The sequence below is a fragment of the Scatophagus argus genome, chromosome 15 (assembly GCF_020382885.2).
Source record: "Scatophagus argus isolate fScaArg1 chromosome 15, fScaArg1.pri, whole genome shotgun sequence".
NCBI classification, from domain to species: Eukaryota; Metazoa; Chordata; class Actinopteri; family Scatophagidae; genus Scatophagus; species Scatophagus argus.
Genome location: NC_058507.1, coordinates 4904763 through 4928550, shown reverse-complemented (window position 1 = coordinate 4928550; position 23788 = coordinate 4904763). Strand labels below are relative to the sequence as shown.

Sequence of the window (23788 nt, the reverse complement as noted above, 5' to 3'; positions counted from 1 at the left end):
CTGTGCTCCACCCATGTCAGATAACACGTGTTAGAGCAGGTGGCAAAATTCACGTTAACACTGCTTAAACTTAAGGGGGGCCCCTGAGGTGCGGTTTGTCTGAGGATATGGAGCCATCAGTGGACTCTGAGAAACAACATCTGATTGAGGCTCATTTGGAGCCTCTTAGATGGTATGTTTTTATTCTTTTCATACTCTCTCCTGTACATTCACTGTCAGCACAGATGGTTTATGATTTCCTCAAGCTGAGACGATGTTAGGAAAGCAGTCACGGCTCTGTCTTCCCTCAGGACGAGCTCACCTGAGGAGAGACATTCAGACAGCGAAGACGTCTCCGGGGTGGACGACCCGTGGCGGCTGTGCCAGGAGACGGACTCGACGTCGGGGGCCGAGAGTGACGCCAGACGTCTGGCCAGGAGGAAGCTTTACGTCGCCTGCGCCGTCAGCCTCGTCTTCGTGACCGGAGAGGTGATTGGTGAGATGAAGAGGCATCATCACCACAGACTTTCACCTGCCGAAATCAGATAGAAACAGAAATCCTGAAGTGCACTTTGTTTTGTCCGTCTGCTGTCTGGGCAGCTGATCCTGGCTGGATCAGAAAAGCCACAGAAGTTCAGTGCATTTACTCACCCAACATACTTAAGTACAATTGAGTTATTTGAGAATTTTTCTGCTACTTAATTCATCCATAGTACTACATTTCAGATTTAACTTTTCACTTTACTAACTTTATGACGGCTGTTTTCTGCTACTTTGAACATACAGAAAGAAAAAAACATAATTTAACCTAAGAAACATGGCCAAAATTACAGAAATGTGCCACCATCAGTTTACTGTAGACATATCTGTCTCTGAGTTGGGATCTACTGCTTTTATGTTGTTTATGTTGTTCTGAAAGCAGAACTTTATATACCAACAGAGTATTTTTCCACCACTGGACATTCAGCTGCGGTTCGGTTTCAGTCCTCCTCTAAAATGACAGGATTAACCACAGTTGGTGATGCTTTTGCTTTGTATTTAACCATTAAGGAATCCTTTTTCAGAGGCATCCTTGCCAAGTTAAGCAGCAGTAACAGTAAGACACATCGTGGCCATCGTGGCTTGAATTTCTAATACAAATCATATGATAGATCGTATCCTAGAAACATCCTAAATGTTACCTCACAACAACCGAGCAGCTTGCTGAAATCTCAAATATGAGACCAGTTTTAAACAACTAAACACACCCTGATGTTAAAATATCCCCAAACACTCTCAACCAAAGTGTTTATATTTTAATTTAAATCTAAATGCACCTCCAGCTGACAGTCTGCGTGTCTTACTGCTCCTCTCCTGCAGGTGGATACGCTGCTCGCAGTCTGGCCATCATGACGGACGCAGCACATCTTCTGACCGACTTTGGCAGCATCCTGATCAGCATCTTCTCTCTGTGGATCTCATCCAGGCCTCACACACACTCCATGACCTTTGGGTGGCATCGAGCAGGTAAGACCACAGCGACACGGAGCTTCTCTTTCACAGGTTTTAACGGCTCGCTCAGCCCGTCGCATCAAGTTTGAACGAGGCTGCGAGGCCTTTGGGGACGCTCAGGTCCCACCTTCCGTATTGTTTCTGGAAATATCAGGGTTTTAGTTTCTAATCTTCAGCTTAATGGGAATTTTATGCGATGCTTCAAGTATTTTTCGATCCAGCATATTTAAATTTGACTATTTTCAGGCGTGTTTCCCCAGGAATGTTGTGGCAAAAGGGTTGAAACAGCTTTTAGACCTTTGTGAAATGCAATTTTCTGTAAATAAGTGAGTAAAATATATCATATATATATATATATATATATATATATATATATATATATATAAACTTTTTGAATGTCTAATATAAATTGGGGGTTTGTTTTGGACTCATGTTTAAAATCCAGCTTTACAGGGAGGCGATTAGCCAAGCATAACATGAAACTGACTGTATTTTTGAGCTCTAAACAGCCAGGTTTCCTCCTGTTTCCAGGCTTGATGCTAAGATTGCCTTGTTGTGGTTACATGTTTACCTCAAAAGCATGCGAGCAGTGTAGATTTTCCTCACATAACCCTCAGCAAGAACCGCTCCTTTCAATGTGTTTACATCCTCAACCACTACTCAGATTTTCACCCCTAAATGAAGCCTTGCTGCAGACCACAGCTCTTCTGACTGTCCCTCAGTTATCAGCTTATTTGACATTAAAGGGGAATTTGCTTTTTGCTGTTAGTGCCATCTTGTTAATTGCTTCCTAATATGTATGTTAACTGAGTTGTTGGAAATTTTATACATTTGTCTGTGATTATTCTGCTCATACACTAATCCAAACCTCCTTTAGACAACTTTCGTTATGAATACAGTTTAGTATTTGCACTATGAGATAATTTATGCTTCTGTGTCTTGCGTGACTCTCAGCTGTTGTGTTGAACAGAGATTCTGGGCGTGTTGCTGTCGGTTGTGTCTATCTGGGCAGTGACAGCAGTGTTGGTCATGTCAGCCGTGCAGAGGATCACTGACGGAGACTACGACATCGACAGTCAGATCATGCTCGTCACCTCAGGCTGTGCTGTGGGGGTCAACGTCCTGTGAGTATGCTGAGCTCACCTTCAGGGTTGTTGTAGTTTCAAGTCTCTTCTAAAAACCGTTTGTTTCATTCAGGATGGTCCTGATCCTCCATCAGTCCGGAGCCCCACAAGGCCACAGTCACAGCTTTCCCACCGGCCGGCAGCAGGGGGACAAACAGCACCGGGGGCGCGGCCACCATCACGGCCACGGCAACGCCAGTGTGAAGGCGGCGTTCATCCATGTGCTGGGAGATCTGGTGCAAAGTGTCGGAGTCCTGCTGGCCGCCACCATCATCCACTTCTGGGTCAGTTTCAAAACACAACACTGGACTTAAAAAGTGATTTGATCAAAGAACAACAACAGCAGCCTGCAGCCGTGTTAGCCGCTGTGTACGTGAGCACATGCTAACATGCTCACAGTGACAACCATAACAAACTGATGGGAGGCTGATGGGGAGACCTTTAGTTTTTTAGTCATGAAACAAAGTAATGGACAAAGTGAGGAAATACACTGATGTCTGTACAATATTTCATATAACAGTTGCTGAAAGACTTCAGTCAGGTTGACCAACATCCATGTTTACTAGCTTTTCTCAGAGCTTTCAGCTGCACCTCACAGTCTTCATCTGTGGTTCGACATACAGTAAGTGTCAAACTTCTCTGTTGCCGGGTAATGGCAAAAAATGTCTGGTCATTCTGTATGTTTTTAATTGTCGAGAAATCCCACGGAAAGTTCAAATGAATCGATGAATTGATCCTACAAACGCATATCTGCGTAGCCAAAGCCTGATACATCTGATTTCTCTGAACCACAGAGAAGTGCTAAAAACACATCAGTGAGCCACGGTGTTGCTCTGAAGTTCTTTCAGTTCCTCATACAGAAACTAAAATTAACTCTGAATTGATATAACGTGTGTGTATCACGACACCACTGAGTGTGTATTAATCCACAGCTGTATGTAGTCCCCCCCCCCCAAAATAGACCAATTCCTTTAAGGTTAAGGTTTTCTAAAACCTTTTAGGAAATTATTTAGCCTTTCAAAAACCAAAGAAAAAGAAACTGCATGTCAGCTGTTTTTAAAGACTTACATTTAATCATGATTTATTGACATGAAGAAAAATAAAGAATAAGCTCAGCCTTGTCCTTTAAACATGGAGTCGTATCAAGACAAACTGGCGAGAAAAAGAAACTGCATATCTGTTCTGCAAAGGCGTCTGCTTTCCTGAAACTCAAAGCCTGCAAGCAGTCCAAGTGTAACCAACTTACTTTGCAGGATGCATAAACACGTAGCAGATCAGCAGGTGAAGTTGGATCTTAAAGCTTTCCTCTGTGTTTTTGTGTGTTTCTCCCAGCCTGAATATAAAGCGGCAGATCCGATTTGCACGTTCCTGTTCTCGGTTCTTGTTCTCGGAACGACACTTCCGGTCACAAAGGATGTTTTCAGAGTACTGATGGAGGGTAAACACACTCCCTTTCACCACGTCTCTGATGTTCATGCAAGCGAGCGCAGGTCATGAGTTTCTGAGCGCCGTCCGGGTTTCTTCTGCAGGCACTCCTCGGGACGTGGACTTGAACGCTGTGAGGGAGCTGCTGCTGTCTGTCCGAGGAGTCGTCGCTGTTCACGGTCTGCACGTGTGGAGCCTCAACATGAGTCGATCTTTACTGTCCGTCCACGTGGCCGCAGGTAGACGCAGCGCCGCTAATCTCCGCCTCACACACACACACACACACACACACACACACCAAGTGATGCACGGCAGGAAGTTCATTAACAGATGCTCTTCAAGGTTAATACCTTCACAGGCCTTTACTGACATATCAGCTCATATGCAGATGGATTGGGTGGGGGGGTTGAGTGAGTTGGCACACTCAGAGGGACTTCCCTGGTTAAGTAAAGGTTAAATAAATTAAATAAAGTTTGCTTATTTTGTCCAGAGTGAACACAGACTTACCTGAATTGAAATCAGATCCAGTTGAGTTCAACTTAAGATTACTGTCAACCACAACTTTAAGACAACGCTGCCTGTGTTTTTGTCCTCAGAAGAAGACGCCGACACACAGATCGTCCTCACGAAGGCCACGACGCTCCTGCGCTCCGAGTTCACCTTCTCCAGCATCACAATCCAGGTGGAGCGTTACCAGGACGACCGCTGACAGCACCTGGACTGTGGGACGACGGGGCAGCGGGTTCCTCGAACGCTGGACGCTCCAACGTGTTTAAATTTCAGGAGTTTGTGGTACTGTTTATATTCCTCCAGCCTTTTCACATTTTATCTACACGTAATTCAGCTGCTGTGTTTAAATCCCAGAGCTGAGAGTCTTTGACAAAATATTTATTCATGGGGGGAAAAAAATTGACCCGAGCTGCCAAAGTTGGAGACTTTTCCATCAGGCTGGTTTCTCAGAGATTTGAGCGATATGTCCAAATGTAATTTTTATCTCTGAAGCAGCAGATTGGCACCTGCTGCAGCCCAGACAGTTTTTATTTATATGACAGTTAGAATAACGACGTCCTTTGGACAGATCTGTGTAACGATCACCTATAAATGTTGTATAAATAGTACAGCCAGTGTAAGAATTAAAAGTACTTTCATTTACATATGACTCCACACATGCAGTATTTATTTGATTATTTTTGATGATATTGTTGGTTTCGGTTTATTAATTGCATCACTAAAGCTTTCACAAAAGTTGTTTTTCTTTTACCTTAAAACATATCTAACACAGGTGAGCGTCATAGCTTTAAAATAATCATCTGCGTTCTCGGAAACGTACAGAACTTTGGTGCTGGTTTCTTTTTGCAGTGTCAATTTATTTCAACTGACTCAATCCTCAAAGCATACAGAAACATAATTACAAATATAATTATTAGATTGTACACTTAGGACCACAAATCTGCTCAAACGATACAAGTTCAAACAAATAATCTTCACACGTTAGCTTTGCTCCTGTTTGTCTGGATGGAGTCCTGGTCAAGACGAGTGATGGCATCTCGTGTTTTTGTTTTTGTTTTATGTACTTTTATCAGTTTATCTGATGAGTCAGGAGAGCAGACCACAGTAAAAAACAAAACACAACTTAACATCTGGACATGGTCTGACCCAGGCTGCACAAAAATATCTTCACAAGTAAGAATGTGTGAGTTAGATTGTTCAACATACCGCAAACGAGGCTAAAAGGCTTCAGTTTGTCGACTCGGGGCGTCGGTCTTTCCAGTAGTTTTTGTAGGCCTTCTGGAACATGTTCTTGCAGCATATTTTAGCTTTGAGTTTAGAGCAGATGAGGAAGGAGCCGCCCATCTTGCGGTGGAGGGAGTACGTCTCCTCGGGAGGCGGCGTGAGTCGCTCCCTCAGCATCACAGGGATGAGGCTGTGGATGCGCTCCGTGGTGCTCTGGGCTCCAAAGTCAAAGGGCTCCTCGGAGGAGAAGGCCTCCCCGAGGATCATCACCGCGTCCACGTGGGCGTTCTCCATCGCCTTACCACAGGACGCAACAACAGGATCATGCAGGGAAATACACGCATCCAGCACAAGATATTCAAGCTTTTTTAAAATCATCCAGAACTACTTTACTTTAAAGGTTTATTTCCTTTAAAAAAAAGTGCCTGCGTAATATGAATTTGTAGTAATAATCCTTCAGTTAAAACATAAACCGAGTTCTGATACACTTAATTCAGAGTTTAGTTGTTCTGAGCTCAAAGCAGTTTCTGATATTCATTCATGTTTCATTTATTACCGGAAACTTTAACAAAATGTTAAATTGTTTGCTTGTCCGTTTCAGTTTCATGTTTTGCATTTCAGGTGATGTGTTGGAGGAATGACCGAAAGACCAACGCAACTAAAAGTTATGTCACCAATCAATGGTTGATAATTCATAACTGTGACTCTGTTGTAGCTGTATTTAGCACCAAATTATCAATTATTTCTAGGAAGATTTATTTTCAACTGTGAAGACTTTATAGACCTGAAACACACAATATCAAAGATCCTCATCCTTTAAAGACGTTTTGATTCAAGGTGACAGAGAAAGGAAACGCGAGTTCTGTCACTGTTGCTGCAATTCCTCCTCGTCACCAGTAGAGGTCAGTAAAGGCCATTAAAAAAAACTTCATGCCACTTTAATAAACGTTACTAAATGTTGATTAATGTTTGAAAATGATTAAACACTCTGTTGGTTCAGATGTTTGTTTAAAAAAACAGAACACATTTGTATTTAAATGTCATTACGTCCACATGCGTTCAGAGCAGGTTTTCCATTCAAACAGATTACAGAGCAGCTCATTTCACTAATTAATTCCTCCTGTCTGTCTGAAAAATCAGCCGCTGTTTGTCTGAAAATAAAACCTGCCCCTGATTTAGGGGGTTTAAAGAGGTGATGTTTCTGCCAGTTGGTTTCTATCTTCTTGAACAGGATTTATACCTCAAGATAAAGTCAAGTTAGTCCCTAAACTAACCAGAAGGACAGAAAAGCGGCGTAATGCTGAGAGCCAGCAGTCGGTACGGCCTGTAAGCTGCACTACATGAACTGAACGCTGGTGTGATTCCACTCCGTCGTGGTTTGTAGTGAAGGTGCTGTTACCTTTGACTCGTATCCTGTGAGGAACCTCATGTCTCTGGACTTCTGCAGGACACCTTCTCTGTTCTGGTTTGCAGCCGCGTTGATAATCTGGTGAGAGGAATGAAATGTTTATGTGAATGAAAGTAGAGCACATTGTGGGGATTTGTTTTAAAATTGTTCAAAATTGTTCAAAATTTTAACAACATATTTTTCACATTATGAGGACGTATTTTATATTATTGTTGTTTTACATTATTTCTTCATGTCATAAGAAATGTTACATGTTGGATGGATGATACTTTCACCATCACAGTCTCATCCAAAACATGAACTAAAACTTATTTTCCAGCTAATGTTGGCTAGTTATTACAAGGAAAGTTTGTTGTAAAACCAGAATAATTTGGCATGCAGCCTCTCACCTCGATGTAGATGTCGGTGAAACTCTTATCAAATCCACGCGTGGCTCCAAAATCCAACAGAGCAACCTGAGCACATTAAAAATTGGGAAAACAGACATTGGTGAGAAATAATAATAATAATACTAATACAATAATGTGTCAACAAAGCGAAGCGAATGAGACGGACCGACCTTGTGTGTTTGTGGATCAAAGAAGAAGTTGGACCAGTTTGGATCAGTTTGCATGTATCTGAACTCAAACAGCTCTCTCAGGCACAAGATCAGGATCTGCTCACAAATCTGGAGAAGCAGGAAAAGGACAGAAAGAACAAACGGATTAAATCAGAGTTTGTGGAAAAACTCCAAAGCTCCATGTTATTGTGAACTGGATGACGAGCACGAGCGAACTCTGCGATGTGCCGACACGACTCGGAGGGGGAGGATTGGTCTAAAGGCGGCACAGCGTCTCGGCAGAGCTCAGGTGTAACCCGTACTGTAAGCGGCGAGGAGGTCCTACCTCATTCCTGAGCTCCTGGGACAGCTCGGTGGCCTGGTCCAGAGGGAACCCGGGCACCAGCGTCGTGGTGAGGACATGCTGGCTGCTCAGCTCGTCAATCACGTCGGGCACATAGAAGAACGGGTGGTCCTTCAGCAGCTCCCTGCCACACAGAGCAGCAACGTGTCAAAACAGCTGAACCAGACTGACTGTGACCGCAGACTGTCCTGACACTCAGAGGACCGCGGTTAGCTCAACAGCCTGAGTCTAAACTCTGTTCTTAAAGGAACATTTCGACATTTTAGGAACGTATTCATGTGGTTTGGAGTTTCACTGTTGTTTGTGTTTTTGGTCTCCTCCAGTTAAATAAGTTTGTTCTTTATAGAATAAATTTGAAAGGGAATAAATTATATTAATAAATACTGGAGAAGAAAAATGTCAGGACATTATTTTTGTTAGTACGATAAAATATGTTCTGTCGCTGTTCATTTATGTATGTTTGTATGTACATGTAATATTTACACAAACAGACAAACTCCTCCAGCACAAAGGAAGTCGTGAGGCTGAATTAAACACAGAATTAAACTTTGCTGCCTGCACGAGTTGCCTCCATGACGACAACAAAAACGGGGACACCTACAAAAACAAACCTCACTGTTGGATTCTGGGAAATGTGTCAGTCAGCAGAGACAAAAAGGATTTGATGCTGAATCCAAAACCTGAAAATGGACTTTATTTTTGACCCTCTGAGTCACAGTTAACTTTAGCACTGGTTCCCAACATGAGGGTCGAGACCCCTACGACGGGCCGGGAGATGATTTTTAAAGAATTCCCGTACACAAAATTATGCTTGTTTTCTTGCATGTTTTCTTTATGCTTCATACTTAAACATTTTGCACATTCCTGCACTAACTGTGCAGCTCTTTCATTTCTAAACGTGTTTGTATTGAACCTATTTTTCAGAATATTTTGTCATGTTTTAGTATTGTCACTTTTTTCTATTTTTGCTTCTTGACTTGCAGTACTCTTTTTCCATATTTCAAGTTTTATTTTAATTTTGTTTTTAATACTCTGTTGTGCACAAAAACACCACAACAGATTCCTCGTCCTTAAACTTCTGGTGAGTCTGTGTGGAAAGAATAAGAGTGAACGACTCACTGGAATTTTTTGGCACATTTCGCCTCTCTTATGTAATCGCACTCCAGCGCCAGCTCGCGGCTCATGACCTCAATGAGGTGCTCGGGAAACAGACCTGCGAGAGGAGGGCGGACGTTGGAAAGCTGAAAATCATGACATTCGAGCTGCTCGTGTAGGTAACGTCTGTTGACAGTAGCAGAGGTTACCGACGGCAGACAATAGCAGCTGTTATCATAAAAATGATAATAAAAACTCAACAATGTTACCTTCAGGCAGCGCGTTGCTTAAGCTCAGAGCAGTCATGATGTTATTCACGTCGCTGTCGATACTCTTGGCGACTCCGGGGTACTGAAAGGTCAGATTTGATTGCGTGATTTTAAAGTTCTCTATTTTTATTGTGCCACTTGTTTTACCTCGTCTCACCTGAATCTTCATGGCGACCTCTCTGCCGTCCTTCAGTCTCGCTAAATGCACCTGGCCGATGGACGCCGCCGCGAACGGCTTCTCCTCAAAGTACTCCAGCTTGTCTCTCCAGCCGGGGCCGAGGTCGCTGCTGATGGCTTTCTGCACAGAGAACAGAAACCGTCTCATCTATGGGCTCGGTGTGCCGAGCAGAGTGTCGCTCGCTGCAGCCTTCGCCGTACTGTACCGTCATCTGCTTGGAGGGCATGAAGTCTGCACTCTGTCGAACGCGCTCGAAGATTTTGGCCAACTGAGGGTTAATGAAGGCGTCATCTGAGAGGAGAGAAAATAAGGGACAGAGTCAAAATCAAACAACACAAAGGAAGATTCAGACCCAGTGTGCGTCTCTTCTGTGGTCGTTACGTTCACGTCAGCATCTCTTCATCTGAAAAACTACCTGAAAATTCGGCTCTGTGCCACCCGCTCATGAAGAGCCTGCGATCTGATCAAAAGCTACTGAACAGAGCCTGACGTGAGACTCTTTGGTCAACTGCTGTTGCCAAGGTGACGGCTCCACATTAACTGAGAGCATTAAAGACGCCTGATGATGAAACTTAGAAAGAAATTTTGTCAACGAAGTTTGAGGAAGAAGGTGCAGGAAGTTGCTTTGTTCGATCCAGGAAAACAAAGTGGGACCTGAGAGCTGTGGAAACATGAACTGAAAAGCCTGCATGAGACTGTAATGTAGACACCAAGCAGGACTGTGGACGCCACAGAGCAAAACCAGCGGCTACAGTAAGTCTGAAGTGAGGTGTCAGGTTAACCTCGGCTGCCTACAAAAGCTCGACTGGAATGGCACTCATTGTGTTCGGTGGGGTTTATTTTAGGTGATGACATTTCCCTGATGGTAAAAAGGGGTGTTTGTTTGCCCCCGAGTCTGAATGGCAGCCATGATGTTCTTGTTAGGGAAGCTGGAGCTCACGTCGGCGTCGGCCTCTGATGGGCTTTATTTGCACTCTGAGATGGCAGCCTTAGCCTTTATTTATTAATTTGTTTTGGACAAAAGCTCACCTTGAATGCTGAGCATCTGTCCGAGTTTTAGCGCGGCACCTCGGACTTTGCAGAGAGTCCGGACGATCCTTTCAGCGTTGGCTTCAGACAGGAAGGCACTCGAGTCCAGGATGGATTTTTTATCACCTGCGAAAGACAAACGCCACTCAGCACCGGTGATACTGTGATGAGATGGTCAAAAGCAGTATTTCCATGGAGAACACATTTTATCCACATCACCAAACCCTCGAGATGTTTTGTTTTGCTTCTTTTGGTCTGAATTTGCCTCTCTTTGCCTAAAAACACTCACAACCACCAACAAAACTTGAACCTCCCTCTCGTCACCTTGTTGCTGGGGTTTCAAACTCTTCTTCGCCACTTCAGCGATGGCCCCGATGCCGAGTCCGACCGCCAGACCTGCAGAAGGAAAACAAAGATAAAAACGATTCACAAACTCTCTTTGAATGGACCAACACCGTCCGGCAGCCGTTTCTTTATGAATGCTGACAGTGTTTATCTTAGCAATGCCCTACTCTGATAACAGCAATCAGTAACCAGAGGCGGCTTTAATTTCACAGAGTAACACTCAGAGCCCCTGAGAGTTCAGGGGTAAATTAAGCCTAAGCAAGTAGAGAAAGAAACAGCTGATACTAATGATGTGCGCTGTCCTTTGGCGAGAAAAGGGCTGATGGCTGGCAACACGTTTCACATTAGGCAGGACCCCCAGCATGTCCCCCGAAACCTTTTCTCAACTCTTGATACTCCGTCCTTCCAGTCCAGTGAAGGAGCACGTCTGCAAAACCCTCTCAACTAAATCCAAAATTAAACTGCGGTGTTCAAACGCATCGCCCGAAGAGGGAAGGAGGAAAACACAACAAATCTACTTTTAAAACCAGCTATAAAGTAAAAAAAATATACTGTAAAGACCTGTTTAGGTAAAATGAAATGAAATCCTCCTGTTAGTCTCCCATGAGGCTTTGCTGCTCTGGAGGAAGTGCAAGCGCTGCCAAAGTCATTTGCACAACTTGTTTGCACAACTCGTGTCAAAATAGTTGGAAGTTAGTGAAGAAACTGCCAGAGTGTGTTTGAGATTATTACAATTATGTTGAGTTTAGAAAAGCTCCAAATTCAGTTTCATTTCATTTGTTTCAAACAAGTGAAATCAACAGGAAGTTTGTTATTTTCTACTACTGATCGACTGTTTGGTCTATTAAATCTGACTTCTAAGAAACTGAAACCAATTTTCTGGCATTCCTGCCTGAAAAAAAAAATGAGTGAAACAATCATACCTCATCAATCATTTTCAGATAAATTTGCAATTGATCGATGAATAAACTAATTGCTCCTTTAAAAAACATATATAAAAGCACAAACAAAAGCAGGCTCTGAAAACTAAACTAAAAAGGTCAGTAAAGTTGAAATATGTCACAAATCAAAAACCCAACACTTACATTTGCAGCTGCCCGGTAATTTAACAAAAAGCTGCCACCGGAGCCCCTGAGGGTCAAACACCTTGCTGAAGGGCACACTGGCAGCAGTTTGAAATATTCCCACTGGTTTCCAAGGCCGATGATTCAAACATTATGCTGACGAGGTTGCTATTAATGTCACTTTTCTTTGTGATCTGAAGCAGCAGGCGTTAGCATGACCGACATGCCAGTGAACTCACCCACCTCCGAAATTCACCAGCCTTCCTATCCGCGTGACGGGCACCTTCCTCTCTCTGGCTCTGTCGCTGAGCTGAAATACGGGAAAAGAACTCAAGCTGAAGACAAAAGATAAATAAAAGCAGTAAAGACAACACTGAATCTGACAGTACTCAGTAATTGATCACTGGATACCACTTGCTTATGCGGCTTCGCGTCTGTTTTCTTGGCGTTTCCCGTTTTGTCAACGTCTGCTGACGTCAGCCGGCCCACTGTGGAGTTGTCCTGGTTAAATAACTTTGTGTGTCCACAGAACAGCTGTCTCAGCCAGTCCCTGCGGTACTTTTCAGTGCCGGGTCTTCCCGTGCAGGTCGCCTGTCCACCGTTTACGCTGCCAATGAAACAGGCGCTGAAACCGGCTCCCGCGGTCGAGTATCTGTGGACCTGGGCTGCCGTGACCTTGTGGATGCAGGCTTCTTGTTTATTTAACGTCTCCTGGATGGCAAAAGAAAAAAAGATTCATACGAGTGCATGTTAAAGGAACAGTTCAACATTTTAGGAACTACGATTATTTCTTTCTGGACCAGAGTTAGACGAGAAGGTGAACATCTCTCTCACGTCTGCCTCTTACATATGAAGCTAAAGCCTGAAGACAGTTAGCTTAGCTTAGCAAAAAAAGGCTGGAAACAGCGGGAAACAACTAGCCTGGCTGTTATGTAAGACAACAAAATAACAAAACCTCAAAAGCTCATTAACACGTTTTATCTCGTTTGTTTAATCCGTGTCAAAACCAAAATGCAAAACCAGTGATTGTTGTTAGCTTTGGATAGCAGCAGGCTAACCGTTTGCAGGCTTATGCCAAGCTAAGCTAACCTGCTAACCAACTTTTCACCCTGAACCCTCCAGCAGATTAATACGAACTTGAAGAGACTGAACAAAATGTGGGACCACATTGTTTTTTCTTTGACAAACCAATGACAGAGACAGTCTAAGATTTGGTTTTACTGTTTCAGGAACAGCCATCAGTAAAATATGAAAACAAAACCTGCCTAAAGCGGCAGTTTATCTCAGAATTTGTGATTTTAGTTGAATTTTGATGCCCTGCGATTTTATTTAAACGGTCACAAGATGATTAACGGGGAGAGAATAGAAGAAAAAAATTATTTTCCTGCTACACAAACTTCCAATCCAATCTTCCAAATCCATTTTTTTTTTCTATTTTCAGTTTTGCCTTTTAGTGAAATATGGGATAGTTTGAGCTCTTCAGGCCTCTGTCAGTAATTCAAATGAAACAAAGAGTGGGGAAATCACTAGTTGGTGGACCTTTGCCAATTGTGGCGACAGGTCACAGATAGAAACAGTTTCACTCTAAAGGGACCCAAGCAAAGAAGGTGGAGAATCACTGGTCCAAATTGTGTCTTTAAAGATTTCCTTCCACAGCTGTCATTTTTTAGCCCACTGTCGAACCTTTAAAACCCTCATGAGTTCAGTTTCCCTCCTGTGTCTTCTATGCCAACACCGTCTGCCTCACAGTTTCTATTGTTGTGGTGTTGATGAGGTGATGGAGGTGATGGTGGCACAACCAGACGGAGGAGGTATCTGGGTTGCATGTATGTGAAACTCTATCCGGCCAAATCACGGCTGACTTGCTCACCCTTGCTGATCCAGCAGCGTGATGGAAGTTGACCAGCCTCTGGTTCCCGGCGCCGTGCAGGCTCCCTGTTGGGGCTCTGCAGGCCGTCTGCTTCATCCAGGTGAGACCCCTCCAGACCACCGTGTCACCCGTCATGGTGTTGATATTCAGACCTGCAGGGCCAAGAACAACAAGGGTGACAATCTGTGCAACAACGGGCTGCTTTCAGGTGCAGGTGAGGAGGAGTTCAGCTGATAAAGCAATGCTCCATAACATGCCTGGGAAATACAACCTAAACATATACTGATACAGACGCAGAGTAGAGTTTTAAAACCACCGTGATGAATTAAACCATCAGTTAAATGATCTTAAGGCCGGTTTGAGCCACGATTAACAGTGGACAAAGTTGACAAACTTGGACATGTAACTTGTACTCACCAACTCTTGCAGCAGTGGCGACTCTCAGCTCCGCGGGCGCTCAGTGAACATCGTGCAACTGCAGCGCGAACCGCCGTTCACCTTGATTTGACTTGACACACTTTCTTGTAAACACCTCAACTCCAGCAAGGCTGCAGCGCGGCGGGCGACACGCTGAAGGACATGCAAATGTTCCCCGAGGGGACGTTTAACCACCACGGGCCAATGAGGCAGAGCTCAGCCGCCAGCTCCGGGTATCAACAAACTCCCGCACTGGTCGGACAGACTGTCAGTCGCTCCTTCGACGAGTGCGTGACCGCTGACGTGTCCGCGCAGGGCGGTCCGTGAACTGCACACATGCTGCGTTCACGAGCTACCACAAAAATCCGGATCTTTCAGGGAAACGGGAGTCGGTTCACTTCAGCGGTGATAAGAATTCATGTTGAGGTTGAGATGTTTGGAGGGCAGAAGTCTTTTGTTACAGGACTATTTATTGGAGACGTTATTTAGTAACAAAAAGTAAAAGCGAGCTGAAATGTGACAAATCAAAAATGTTTTGCTCTGAAATGTAAAGTGCAGACAAAATGATTTATTTCTACATTACAATATAAAACTAACATCATCTGCTTAAATCCAGACACAGCGTTTTAATCGTATTAAGTTAGCAGTGTAGAGATCAGATAGTTGTGTAAAACATATTCATATTATGTTCTCTGTACTAATTATGATCATGTTAACATTTTTTGTGGAAAGGTCATATAAAAGTGTTGAGAAAGATTAACACTTTGATAAAGTTTCGGTTCTTGAAAAATAATCAACACAATCAACATGTTACACAGACAACAGCCTACTTCTACTGTTACTTTATCCACTTTTTGAGAGCTGATAAAGTCACGTTCAACACAGTGACCGTCAGCAGTTGACATGTGGTGCTGCGTCAATGTCTCTGACCAGGTGAATCAGCGAGAATTTACACCCAGTCTTTACCTGCTGCCAGGTTGTGTGAGCGTTTAGATCACTACGCGACAGTAAAACACATTCAAGTGTTTACAGTGTGTCAGCAGCGGTGCGAATGCAGTCTGCAGCAGGGGAGGCACTTTACAACCACAGACATCCAAAGTAGGATCTTATGAGTGGAACTCGAAGGCAGCAATACCCCATACAGCTGTGAACTGTGAACTGATCCAGGGGCCATTAAAGTCTGGCTATAACCGCCAATGATGCAGAAGGAACAACAGTGAAATAAATAGCACAAGTGACAAACTGTCTTACCGACAACGCAGCTCTGCTAAGGTCTGCTGATGGGAAATGTTCATCTGAGTGACGTCAGCTGCTGTTTGTTACATGACGAGGCGTTTATGCAATGCTGGATGTTTCAGATGTATCACGCACTTGAGAAATATACAACTTGCGTGTGAAATTGTTATCCCATATTTCTTTGTTTAAGAATAAGCACTCAGTTACACGTATACAGGCCACATAAAGGCGTTTTAGCTTCTGATAGGTAGCTTCAGGGCATCATGGTTCGATCCCACTTCCACATTAAGTTGGACATATGATGAAGGAAACTTCTGAAGCTTTGTCAGGCTCTGATGGCAGACTTTAGCTTTGGAAAGAGTCGGAGAGCGTTCTGTGTGGTCACCTCCACCACCGTCTGCAGCGACACTCCTTTGACCTTACTGATGTACTCAGCAGAAATACTGATGTTATGGGGCTCATTTCTCACCTGCATTCAGGACACAAAGCAAGACAGGTTTTATTTTACTCAAATAAAAAGGGGAAAAAGGATATCACAGGCAAATACCATTTGTTTTTGGACTCCTCCTTTATTTTAACCTGAGAGAAAAACTACTTTACCTGCTTTTCTGGACCGAGAGCGGGCGAGTCGGTTTCTAGACAGATGTTCTCTAAGGGCAGCTGTTTCACAAGTTTCTGCTTCTTGGTGGAAAACGCACAAAGAAATCATCATCAATCATTAACATTAAACGTGATAAAGTCAACCAATAACAACCAAGTAAACACGTCTGTGCTATCTGAGGAGACCGTGTCAGTAGTTCAGTTGTGCAAACTGTACAGGCCAACATATAAAGGGCAAAGACATTCAAATGATCTGTTTGCACAAAGACGTGACAAACGGGGATACGCATGTGTAAGAGTACATGTGTTGAAATTAAAAGCAGGTTGGGTACAGCGTAAATGTAACATGTTCAGGTGCTCTGCCGTACCTGCTCACTCCGTATTATGGAGGGTGGGATAGAAAAGAAATATCCAGCCTTTACCCCCTCCATGGCAACAGACGGTTTCCCATCGAAAGCATGAAGCAGGGCATTTTTGACCCCTAGTGACATTTCAGAGGAACTGCAGTTTACTTCTCAATACTCAGTAACAGTTTGTCAAGAGGTAAATGCAAACTCTGCTGTGTTACCTTGCTCCTGCAGGAGGTGGATGGTGGGTCGTCCTGCAGACCGTGAATGGACATTTCTAGGAATAAAAAACACAGAAAAGTATGGAGGTCAAATTATGACTTTCATGTTACTGCACATACCGACTTTATTTTGCCATCATGACACATGTATCCTAAAAGATGCATTCATTTTCTACTTGATGTTTCTGCAAGCACAAATGCTAAAGTTTGGCTTGATTCTTTAGGACAGCAATGCTGCACTGCCTTAGATGAATTTAAAAAAGAATATAATAAATAAAAAAATACAGTGAAAAATGTGTCATGAAATTGTGGGAATGCCACCAATAGCTGTAATGGGTAATTACTGATGGTTTCCTTAATATCCAGTATTGTGTGTGAGCCTTAAATTATAGTCTTAAATAATATTTGTCTTAAATTCAAATATTATCAGAAAAAAGGCACCCACACACTGACTTGAACGAAGCTTGAATTCAGTTTTTACCAGCAGAGTTAATATCATCCACATGACTGCAGTATGACTCACAGAGGGAGATCCAGTTCCTTGGCTATCTGAGCCTGACGAATGAGGACCTGCCGTTGGCTGTCTTTGTCACCATCACTGCTGACATACCTGGGAGTAAAATCCAAACCCACCTAAAATAACAGGTGCAGAGTTAACTGTTAAAATGAATGCAAAAGAAAGCCAAGACAGACAAGTGCTACTCCGTTAAGTCACATCGGAGATATTAAATTATTACCTCTCCAATAGCCACAAGGTGGTCTTTGTATTTTTCTATTATGGGCAGAGCAGCATCTAGATCCTATATCAAAGACAGAAAAAACAGTTCTTATCTATGAGGAAAAAGTCTCTTGTCCAAGTTTTGAAGTATCTGCCTCTGAGAGTCTGAGATTTATACCATAAAAAAATTACATTTTGAAAAGGGAAAAAAAAAAAACCCCAAAGCAACATGTCCTACCAGAAACACCGTACCTGCTACTCAGCGACCACACCACACCTGGCATAGTTTTCACAAGAACAACTTAAGTTCTCGCAGAAAGTAGGCAAGGTGGTAATTGTAAATGCAAAATGACACTAGTAAACAGTAAGTATAATTAAAATAGTAAAACAAAATGGAAATAGCAGATTAATGAAGTGAACACATAAATGAAGTATCAAATAACAAAAACCACGTGCCTGGCTAGACACCACTGCTGTACTAATTTGAGTGGACCGACCCTTTAAATTCGCCCCTACCTGGAGAGAAGCCCCCCTCTGCTGTTCTGGGGACACCTGCTGAACAGGATGGACTCCTAAGCACGGAAAAATAAAACCTGGAAACCTGGGAAAAAGTGAAAACGTCAGAACGAAGAGGCACGTGACGCGTTCAATTCAAAGTGTGCCTCTTCATCAGTTACCTCTGCGACAAATCAATAATCTTGTCAAATTCCCCAGCATGCTCGGCCACGGCTAACAGCGCCAACAACCCAGCCTTGGAAACAAAAAAAAGCAACATTAGTTGAACACACACCAGCATAACCAAACTGGACAGTGCTTCTTAACCGAGAGGGCTCACCTTCTTTGAACTCTCGATCACCTCATCGATGTCCTGACAACAACAAGAGGAACATTTAGCGCCTAGTGGGATACGTAAGAGATAAAATATTTCCTTGCAACCTTTAAAGCACCGTCATACCTTGTCAAAATCCCCCGCAGAGATATGACAGTGACAGTCAACGTAGCCATGCATGTGGACGAGACTCAAAACCAAAACATTGGCTTCTTCCGCTCGAAGATTCAGACTGCGCATGCGTACACTCATGGGAACGCGAGCTGTAGAACGCAGCGTTGCCCGGGAAAGCGGCGCTCTATAAAATGTGATTGGCTCAACCTCACCGGCGAGCCAATCAACAACAAATCAAACATCGTTCCACTAGCATCTTTATTAGAGCTCTGTCCCTTTCCTTTTACCTGTTTTATATCTTTATCGTGTGATAGACGGGCCCCGGATCGTTTGGTCACAATTGGTGGACTTGAAATGGATTTATTAACCGTTTATTTGGTTTTATCGATGCTGCTGCTCGCCATCAGCAGAGCGACGTACGAACCGAACTGGAAATCCATCGACTCCAGACCGCTGCCACAGTGGTACGACCAGGCCAAGTTTGGCATCTTCATACACTGGGGAGTCTTCTCTGTTCCGAGCTTCGGCAGCGAGTGGTTCTGGTGAGTTCTTTCACCACATTAACTAATAGTAGGTGCTGAACGTATTATTACAACACGATATGAACTTGTCATACAGCTCAGGAGTCTCGGAGGGGACATGGAGTAAGTCAATCCCTGCTGCTGGTATCCAGGCAACCGCGGGTATACATTTTATGGGACTTTAAGTTTCTCTGTCCTCTTCAGCTGATGACGTTTGCCCACTTGTCTTATTATAAATGTTTAAATCCATCCATGTTCCATTCAAGTCAGATCATCTGGTGATGGCAGATCACGTAGTTTGATCGAAAGCTCCGGAACATCTACTAAGTGGTGTGATGTGTTCAGGGTGCAGGGTTTATTGTGAATTTATTATAACATGTCACGGTTCAATGTCTTCAACCACAGAACTCACAAAATCAACCGGCACTGATTACACTTATTATTTACGGTTTCAAGTCAACTGTTATTGCATATTTAGGGCATTACAACATGTTGCTAATTGATTTTTAATCAGGATTTTTGTATTGTCTCTGCTTAATCATGAAAATAATAATTTCTTCTGCTCTTTTGAGCAGTAAAGTAAATCACAACTGGGGGTGTAAATTTGGATTATTTTTCTCAACTTTGTCCCCTTCCCAACTTTTACAAATCTATTGCAATTATAGTTTCACATACAGTAATTAAACATGAACAAAAGTGCTCACCTTCACTAAGTGGCTTGTCCTTCCTTCTCTCTGTTTGGCATTCGTGTTGTGTTCCAGGTGGTACTGGCAGAAGCAGAAACTGCAGCCGTATGTTGACTTCATGCAGAGGAATTATCCTCCGGACTTCAAGTATCAAGACTTCGCACCGCAGTTCACTGCCGAGTTCTTTGATGCCAAAGAATGGACCGACATCTTTGCCTCATCAGGAGCGAAGTACATCGTCCTGACCACAAAACACCACGAAGGTACAGGACATGACTGACATCCAGTCTCTCAGTAATGTGCAGCTTTTTCAAAGCGTTAAAACAAGGACATAGTTTCACGTATTTGGAGTATTATGCTGTATCCCTTCAGCCGAGCAGGAAACATGTTGTTTTTCTCTGTATCTCCTAGGTTTCACACTATGGGGCTCAAAGAATTCCTGGAACTGGAACGCAGTGGATGTTGGACCCAAAAGAGATTTGGTAGATGAAGTGGCGAGTGCCCTCCGTGCTAACAGTGAGCTGCGTTTAGGGCTGTACCACTCTCTCTTTGAGTGGTTTAATCCGCTGTTTGAACGGGACGCTGCCAACGCCTTCACTACAAACTGCTTTCCCACCAGCAAAACTCTGCCTGAGCTTTATGAGCTCGTTGTCAAGTACAAACCGGAGGTGCTGTGGTCTGACGGGGACGGAGACGCACCTGACAAGTACTGGAACAGCACGGGGTTCTTAGCCTGGCTCTACAATGACAGGCAAGTTAAACAGTACACATAAAGTGAGTTTTATTGGCTTAATCACGGTGATGTTAACCCGTATCCCTTCACAGTCCTGTGCGAGACACAGTGGTGACAAATGATCGCTGGGGCTCTGGCTCCATCTGCACCCACGGCGGATATTACACCTGCACTGATCGCTACCAGCCAGGACACCTGCTCAAACACAAATGGGAAAACTGCATGACCATCGACATGAAATCCTGGGGTTACAGACGAAACGCTCCTCTCAGCGACTACCTCACCATCGAGCAGCTTGTAGCAGTAAGAGCGGAACATCCATTTCATCAGGTGGTCAGCTATCACTTGAAGTGCTCGATCTAAAGTGAAATTATTACGCGTGATTCATCCAGACACTGGTGGAGACCGTGTCCTGTGGGGGGAACCTTCTGATGAACGTCGGCCCGACGCACGACGGGAGGATCGCTCCCATCTTTGAGGAGCGTCTGAGGCAGATGGGTCAGTGGCTGAAGGTCAACGGGGAGGCCATCTACAACACCACAGCATGGCGGGCTCAGAACGACACCGTCACTCCCGACATCTGGTGGGTTCTCGTTTGCGATTGTACGTCTGGTCTGCACGGACCAACTGTATAAATACTGTGTCAATCGGTCTGTAGATAATTTATAAGGAAACTTAGGGTTTACATTATATTTTTTCCTTGTTTTGCAATAAGATCAGATGTTGTTCTTTGTGTTTTTGCAGCTCATACAGAATGTACAGTATGTTGAGCATTACATGTACAGTATAATTTGAAAGGCCTTGAATCATCAACAGGTACACTTCCAGACCACAAGAGAAGAGCATCTTTGCCATTTTTCTGGAGTGGCTGAATAACGGATCCGTGATCCTGAATGAGCCCGAGGTTTCGCAAGGACACACTCAGGTAGATCAAAACTATTGCAGTACAGAAATGTCAAAGATGTGTTTGAAGCTTCGATACCCACAAAGGATGTTTGTCTGCCCATAAATTTCCTCTTAAACTGCAAAGTTTCTGCAGAAAAAGTACAAAAAAAGTTTCAGAAAGGACTCTGCAGTGCTTGTTTGCTTGCATGTACTTGTGGAAGCATATTGTTTTAATAATATCTGTTAGATGGGACACATTCAGGCCACATATTACCCTTTTTATGAGAATAAAGCTCTTCAGCTTGTCTCACGGTAATCACATTCTTTATGTTGGGTCAGCTGCTCCACTTACGCATGCCAGGGATACAATGAACAATTTTCATTATCGACTTAGCTAATTTATTACTTTCAATTAAATGGAAGTTGAGTAAATTAAATGTCAGGAAACAGTCCACGGTTTCATCTGACCAGCAATCGAAAAACTTTCATCTTACTGTTGAATAAAACAGAGAAAAAGCAGCGAACGCTCACATGCGATAAGCTGCAAACAAATAACGATTGTTTAACTATTTTTGCTGATTAATGTTCTCACAGTTGACTAATCAGACAGTCTGATAAATTGATAAACTAATCAAAACCCACAAGAAAAACAAAACATTTGGCGCTAGTTTTACTGTCATAAACCAGGAACCTGCATCACATTAGCAGAGAAAGAAATGACTGGCTGGTATTCATTTAAAGGTCCAGTATGTCAGTAAAGTGGTCCTAGAGAGTCCAACAACCACAATGAATCCTGGGAAAAAGTTGACTCGTTCCGTTTTTTTTTTGTCTCCATATCTTTCAATACGTCAACCTTGTTTGTGTGTGGCTTTTTTTAAAAAAGGTGGCGCTTCTCGGTCACGGGTCTCTGCTGCAGTGGGAGCCTGTGAAGCCCAGCGGGCTGCGGGTCGTCCTGCCCCAGCTGTCCTTCAGCCAGATGCCATGCCAGTGGGCCTGGACACTGAGGCTGACAGGTGCCACTTAAAGGGAAACCGCATCACATGACGAGGAACAGGCAGCGCGGCGGGACAAAGAGACGAACCCTGCGATCGATTTGTTGGGATCGCTGAATAAAATCCGTAAAATGAAGTGTGCAGTCTGTGACTTGCAAGATTGAAATGGTCAAGAGTAAACCTTATGACATGATAATTGTTTTTATATTGGGTGACTTCAATCATAAAAGTTAACTTTGAGACATAAAAGTCATTTTTCAGGCCCAGAAAAGTTTGCCTGTATGCATTAATGGACCTCTGACATCAAAACTGTGAAATATGAGGAACTTTTGTCACTTCTGTAATTGTCTTTTTAAATCTACATATTCTTCATTTGATTTCCCAGCAGCACTGATGTGACAGTTTGTTTAAATGTGAAGGATTGTTCAAACAAAACTAATGTATCATTAAAGAACATCACTGAAATAAATCTCCTCATATGTATATTGATCGTATCAGTTTGACTTTGATCACGCCAGGATTATCTGAAATATTGCGACGCCTTAGCGCCCTCTGCTGTTCGCAGCTGTAAGAACACCCCGGCCGTGTGGGACATTTTAAAGCACGCTGACGGCGCAAAACTGATCTCTATACCCCTGCTGTGCACGACAGACTCAAGAAAACAAGATTTCTCTGTCGTGCATCATTAAAATGTCGATGAAGTCATGTTGGTGCTGTGCGGTGACCGGTAAACCTGCGTCCCCCCCGCCGTTCCCACCGCGCTCGTACTGTATTTTATTTTTTTATCAAATTGTTCTTCCTCCTCCCGCTGATACACAATAGCGGGAGGTGTATTTGTCACCTAAGATGGTGAGTCCGGTGCAGGGCTGATCTCTCTGTTGTGTCTGCTCTCTGTTGCACGCCTTTAAGGTGGGAGGTTCCTGTTCTGCAAATGTTCCATGACGTGCAGATGGGGGGTTTGCAGGGGGTTCTCACGTCCGTGCATTTCCCCCCTCTTCAGCCGGCTATCCCCAACCCGGGAGCCGACAGCTGATCCCCTAAACAACAACAACAACAACAACAGAAAGATGTCAGGATGCAAACTGATCATGTGGTGACATAGTTTTAGTAGTTTTAGAGAGACCGGAGAAATGCTTTTCAGAAACTGTGGATCAAGACTGAATTACTGGGCTGCAACTAATGATGATTTTCATCAGTGAATAATCTGTTTTTTTGTTTTTTTTTTATCGTTACTGATTAATCGATAGTAACAAAGAATTTCAAAAAATAGTAAGGCCCAAATATTTTGCTTAATATCAGAGAAAACTTATTTCTTTTTATTATTATTATTGCTATTTTGTATTTTGTATGGTGCACAGGACAGAGAAAATCCGGAGTCAAATTCCTTGTATGGTCACACATACTTGGCAAATAAAGCTGATTCTGATTCTGATTCTGATTAATCGATTGGAATCCTCATCATAGTTTCTTAGAGCTCAAAATACTGGCTGCAAACATGCAGAAAAAGAAAAAAAAACAGTAAATATTTGGCATTTTTGCTTAAAAACTGTCAGATAGATTCATTAATTATCAGAAG

The 23788-nt window shown here is 43.3% G+C and overlaps 4 protein-coding genes and 1 long non-coding RNA gene across 9 annotated transcripts in view; 2 read left to right on the top strand and 3 right to left on the bottom strand.

Annotated features, from left to right (window-relative positions):
• Window positions 1-36: 36 nt before the first annotated feature.
• LOC124071846 (zinc transporter 2-like) lies at window positions 37-5171 on the top strand. 2 transcript variants are annotated; one of them, XM_046412843.1, is made up of 8 exons: window positions 37-172; window positions 291-475; window positions 1339-1485; window positions 2441-2594; window positions 2668-2878; window positions 3927-4032; window positions 4124-4258; window positions 4619-5171. In XM_046412843.1, exons 1-8 carry the CDS (start codon window positions 108-110, stop codon window positions 4726-4728), a joined length of 1113 nt encoding a protein of 370 aa, XP_046268799.1. In that variant the 5' UTR covers window positions 37-107; the 3' UTR covers window positions 4729-5171. The 2 variants fall into 2 exon arrangements, with proteins under 2 accessions (XP_046268799.1, XP_046268798.1); XM_046412842.1 differs by having other exon boundaries at window positions 4616-5171.
• A 194-nt stretch (window positions 5172-5365) lies between these two features.
• coq8ab (coenzyme Q8A, genome duplicate b) lies at window positions 5366-14634 on the bottom strand. 2 transcript variants are annotated; one of them, XM_046412821.1, is made up of 16 exons: window positions 14331-14634; window positions 13914-14065; window positions 12455-12754; window positions 12287-12353; window positions 10959-11030; window positions 10635-10760; window positions 9811-9896; window positions 9585-9725; window positions 9428-9509; window positions 9183-9276; window positions 8046-8187; window positions 7721-7828; window positions 7551-7616; window positions 7153-7239; window positions 5736-6050; window positions 5366-5607 (listed from the first exon to the last, which is right to left on the bottom strand). In XM_046412821.1, the coding sequence occupies exons 2-15, from the start codon at window positions 14046-14048 to the stop codon at window positions 5757-5759; spliced, it is 1800 nt and encodes a 599-aa protein (XP_046268777.1). In that variant the 5' UTR covers window positions 14049-14065; window positions 14331-14634; the 3' UTR covers window positions 5366-5607; window positions 5736-5756. The 2 variants fall into 2 exon arrangements, with proteins under 2 accessions (XP_046268777.1, XP_046268776.1); XM_046412820.1 differs by having other exon boundaries at window positions 5366-6050.
• A 1090-nt stretch (window positions 14635-15724) lies between these two features.
• LOC124071852 (putative deoxyribonuclease TATDN3) lies at window positions 15725-18563 on the bottom strand. Of its 2 annotated transcripts, none has more exons than XM_046412854.1 (10): window positions 18408-18563; window positions 18288-18320; window positions 18130-18203; window positions 17969-18053; window positions 17472-17534; window positions 17258-17367; window positions 16735-16790; window positions 16535-16647; window positions 16167-16247; window positions 15725-16035 (listed from the first exon to the last, which is right to left on the bottom strand). In XM_046412854.1, exons 1-10 carry the CDS (start codon window positions 18531-18533, stop codon window positions 15892-15894), a joined length of 885 nt encoding a protein of 294 aa, XP_046268810.1. In that variant the 5' UTR covers window positions 18534-18563; the 3' UTR covers window positions 15725-15891. The 2 variants fall into 2 exon arrangements, with proteins under 2 accessions (XP_046268810.1, XP_046268811.1); XM_046412855.1 differs by having other exon boundaries at window positions 16167-16244; window positions 18408-18562.
• Window positions 18564-18602: 39 nt separating this feature from the next.
• Window positions 18603-22693, top strand: fuca2 (alpha-L-fucosidase 2). Its single transcript, XM_046412833.1, has 7 exons — window positions 18603-18937; window positions 19678-19865; window positions 20014-20353; window positions 20428-20638; window positions 20728-20918; window positions 21152-21260; window positions 22104-22693. The coding sequence occupies exons 1-7, from the start codon at window positions 18750-18752 to the stop codon at window positions 22242-22244; spliced, it is 1368 nt and encodes a 455-aa protein (XP_046268789.1). The 5' UTR covers window positions 18603-18749; the 3' UTR covers window positions 22245-22693.
• The window catches only part of LOC124071869, a 39097-nt gene continuing 37717 nt past the window's right edge, over window positions 22409-23788 (bottom strand). For both annotated transcript variants that reach the window (XR_006845407.1, XR_006845406.1), the window contains exon 2: window positions 22409-23249. This is a non-coding gene — a long non-coding RNA (uncharacterized LOC124071869). The remainder of the gene's footprint in view (window positions 23250-23788) is intronic.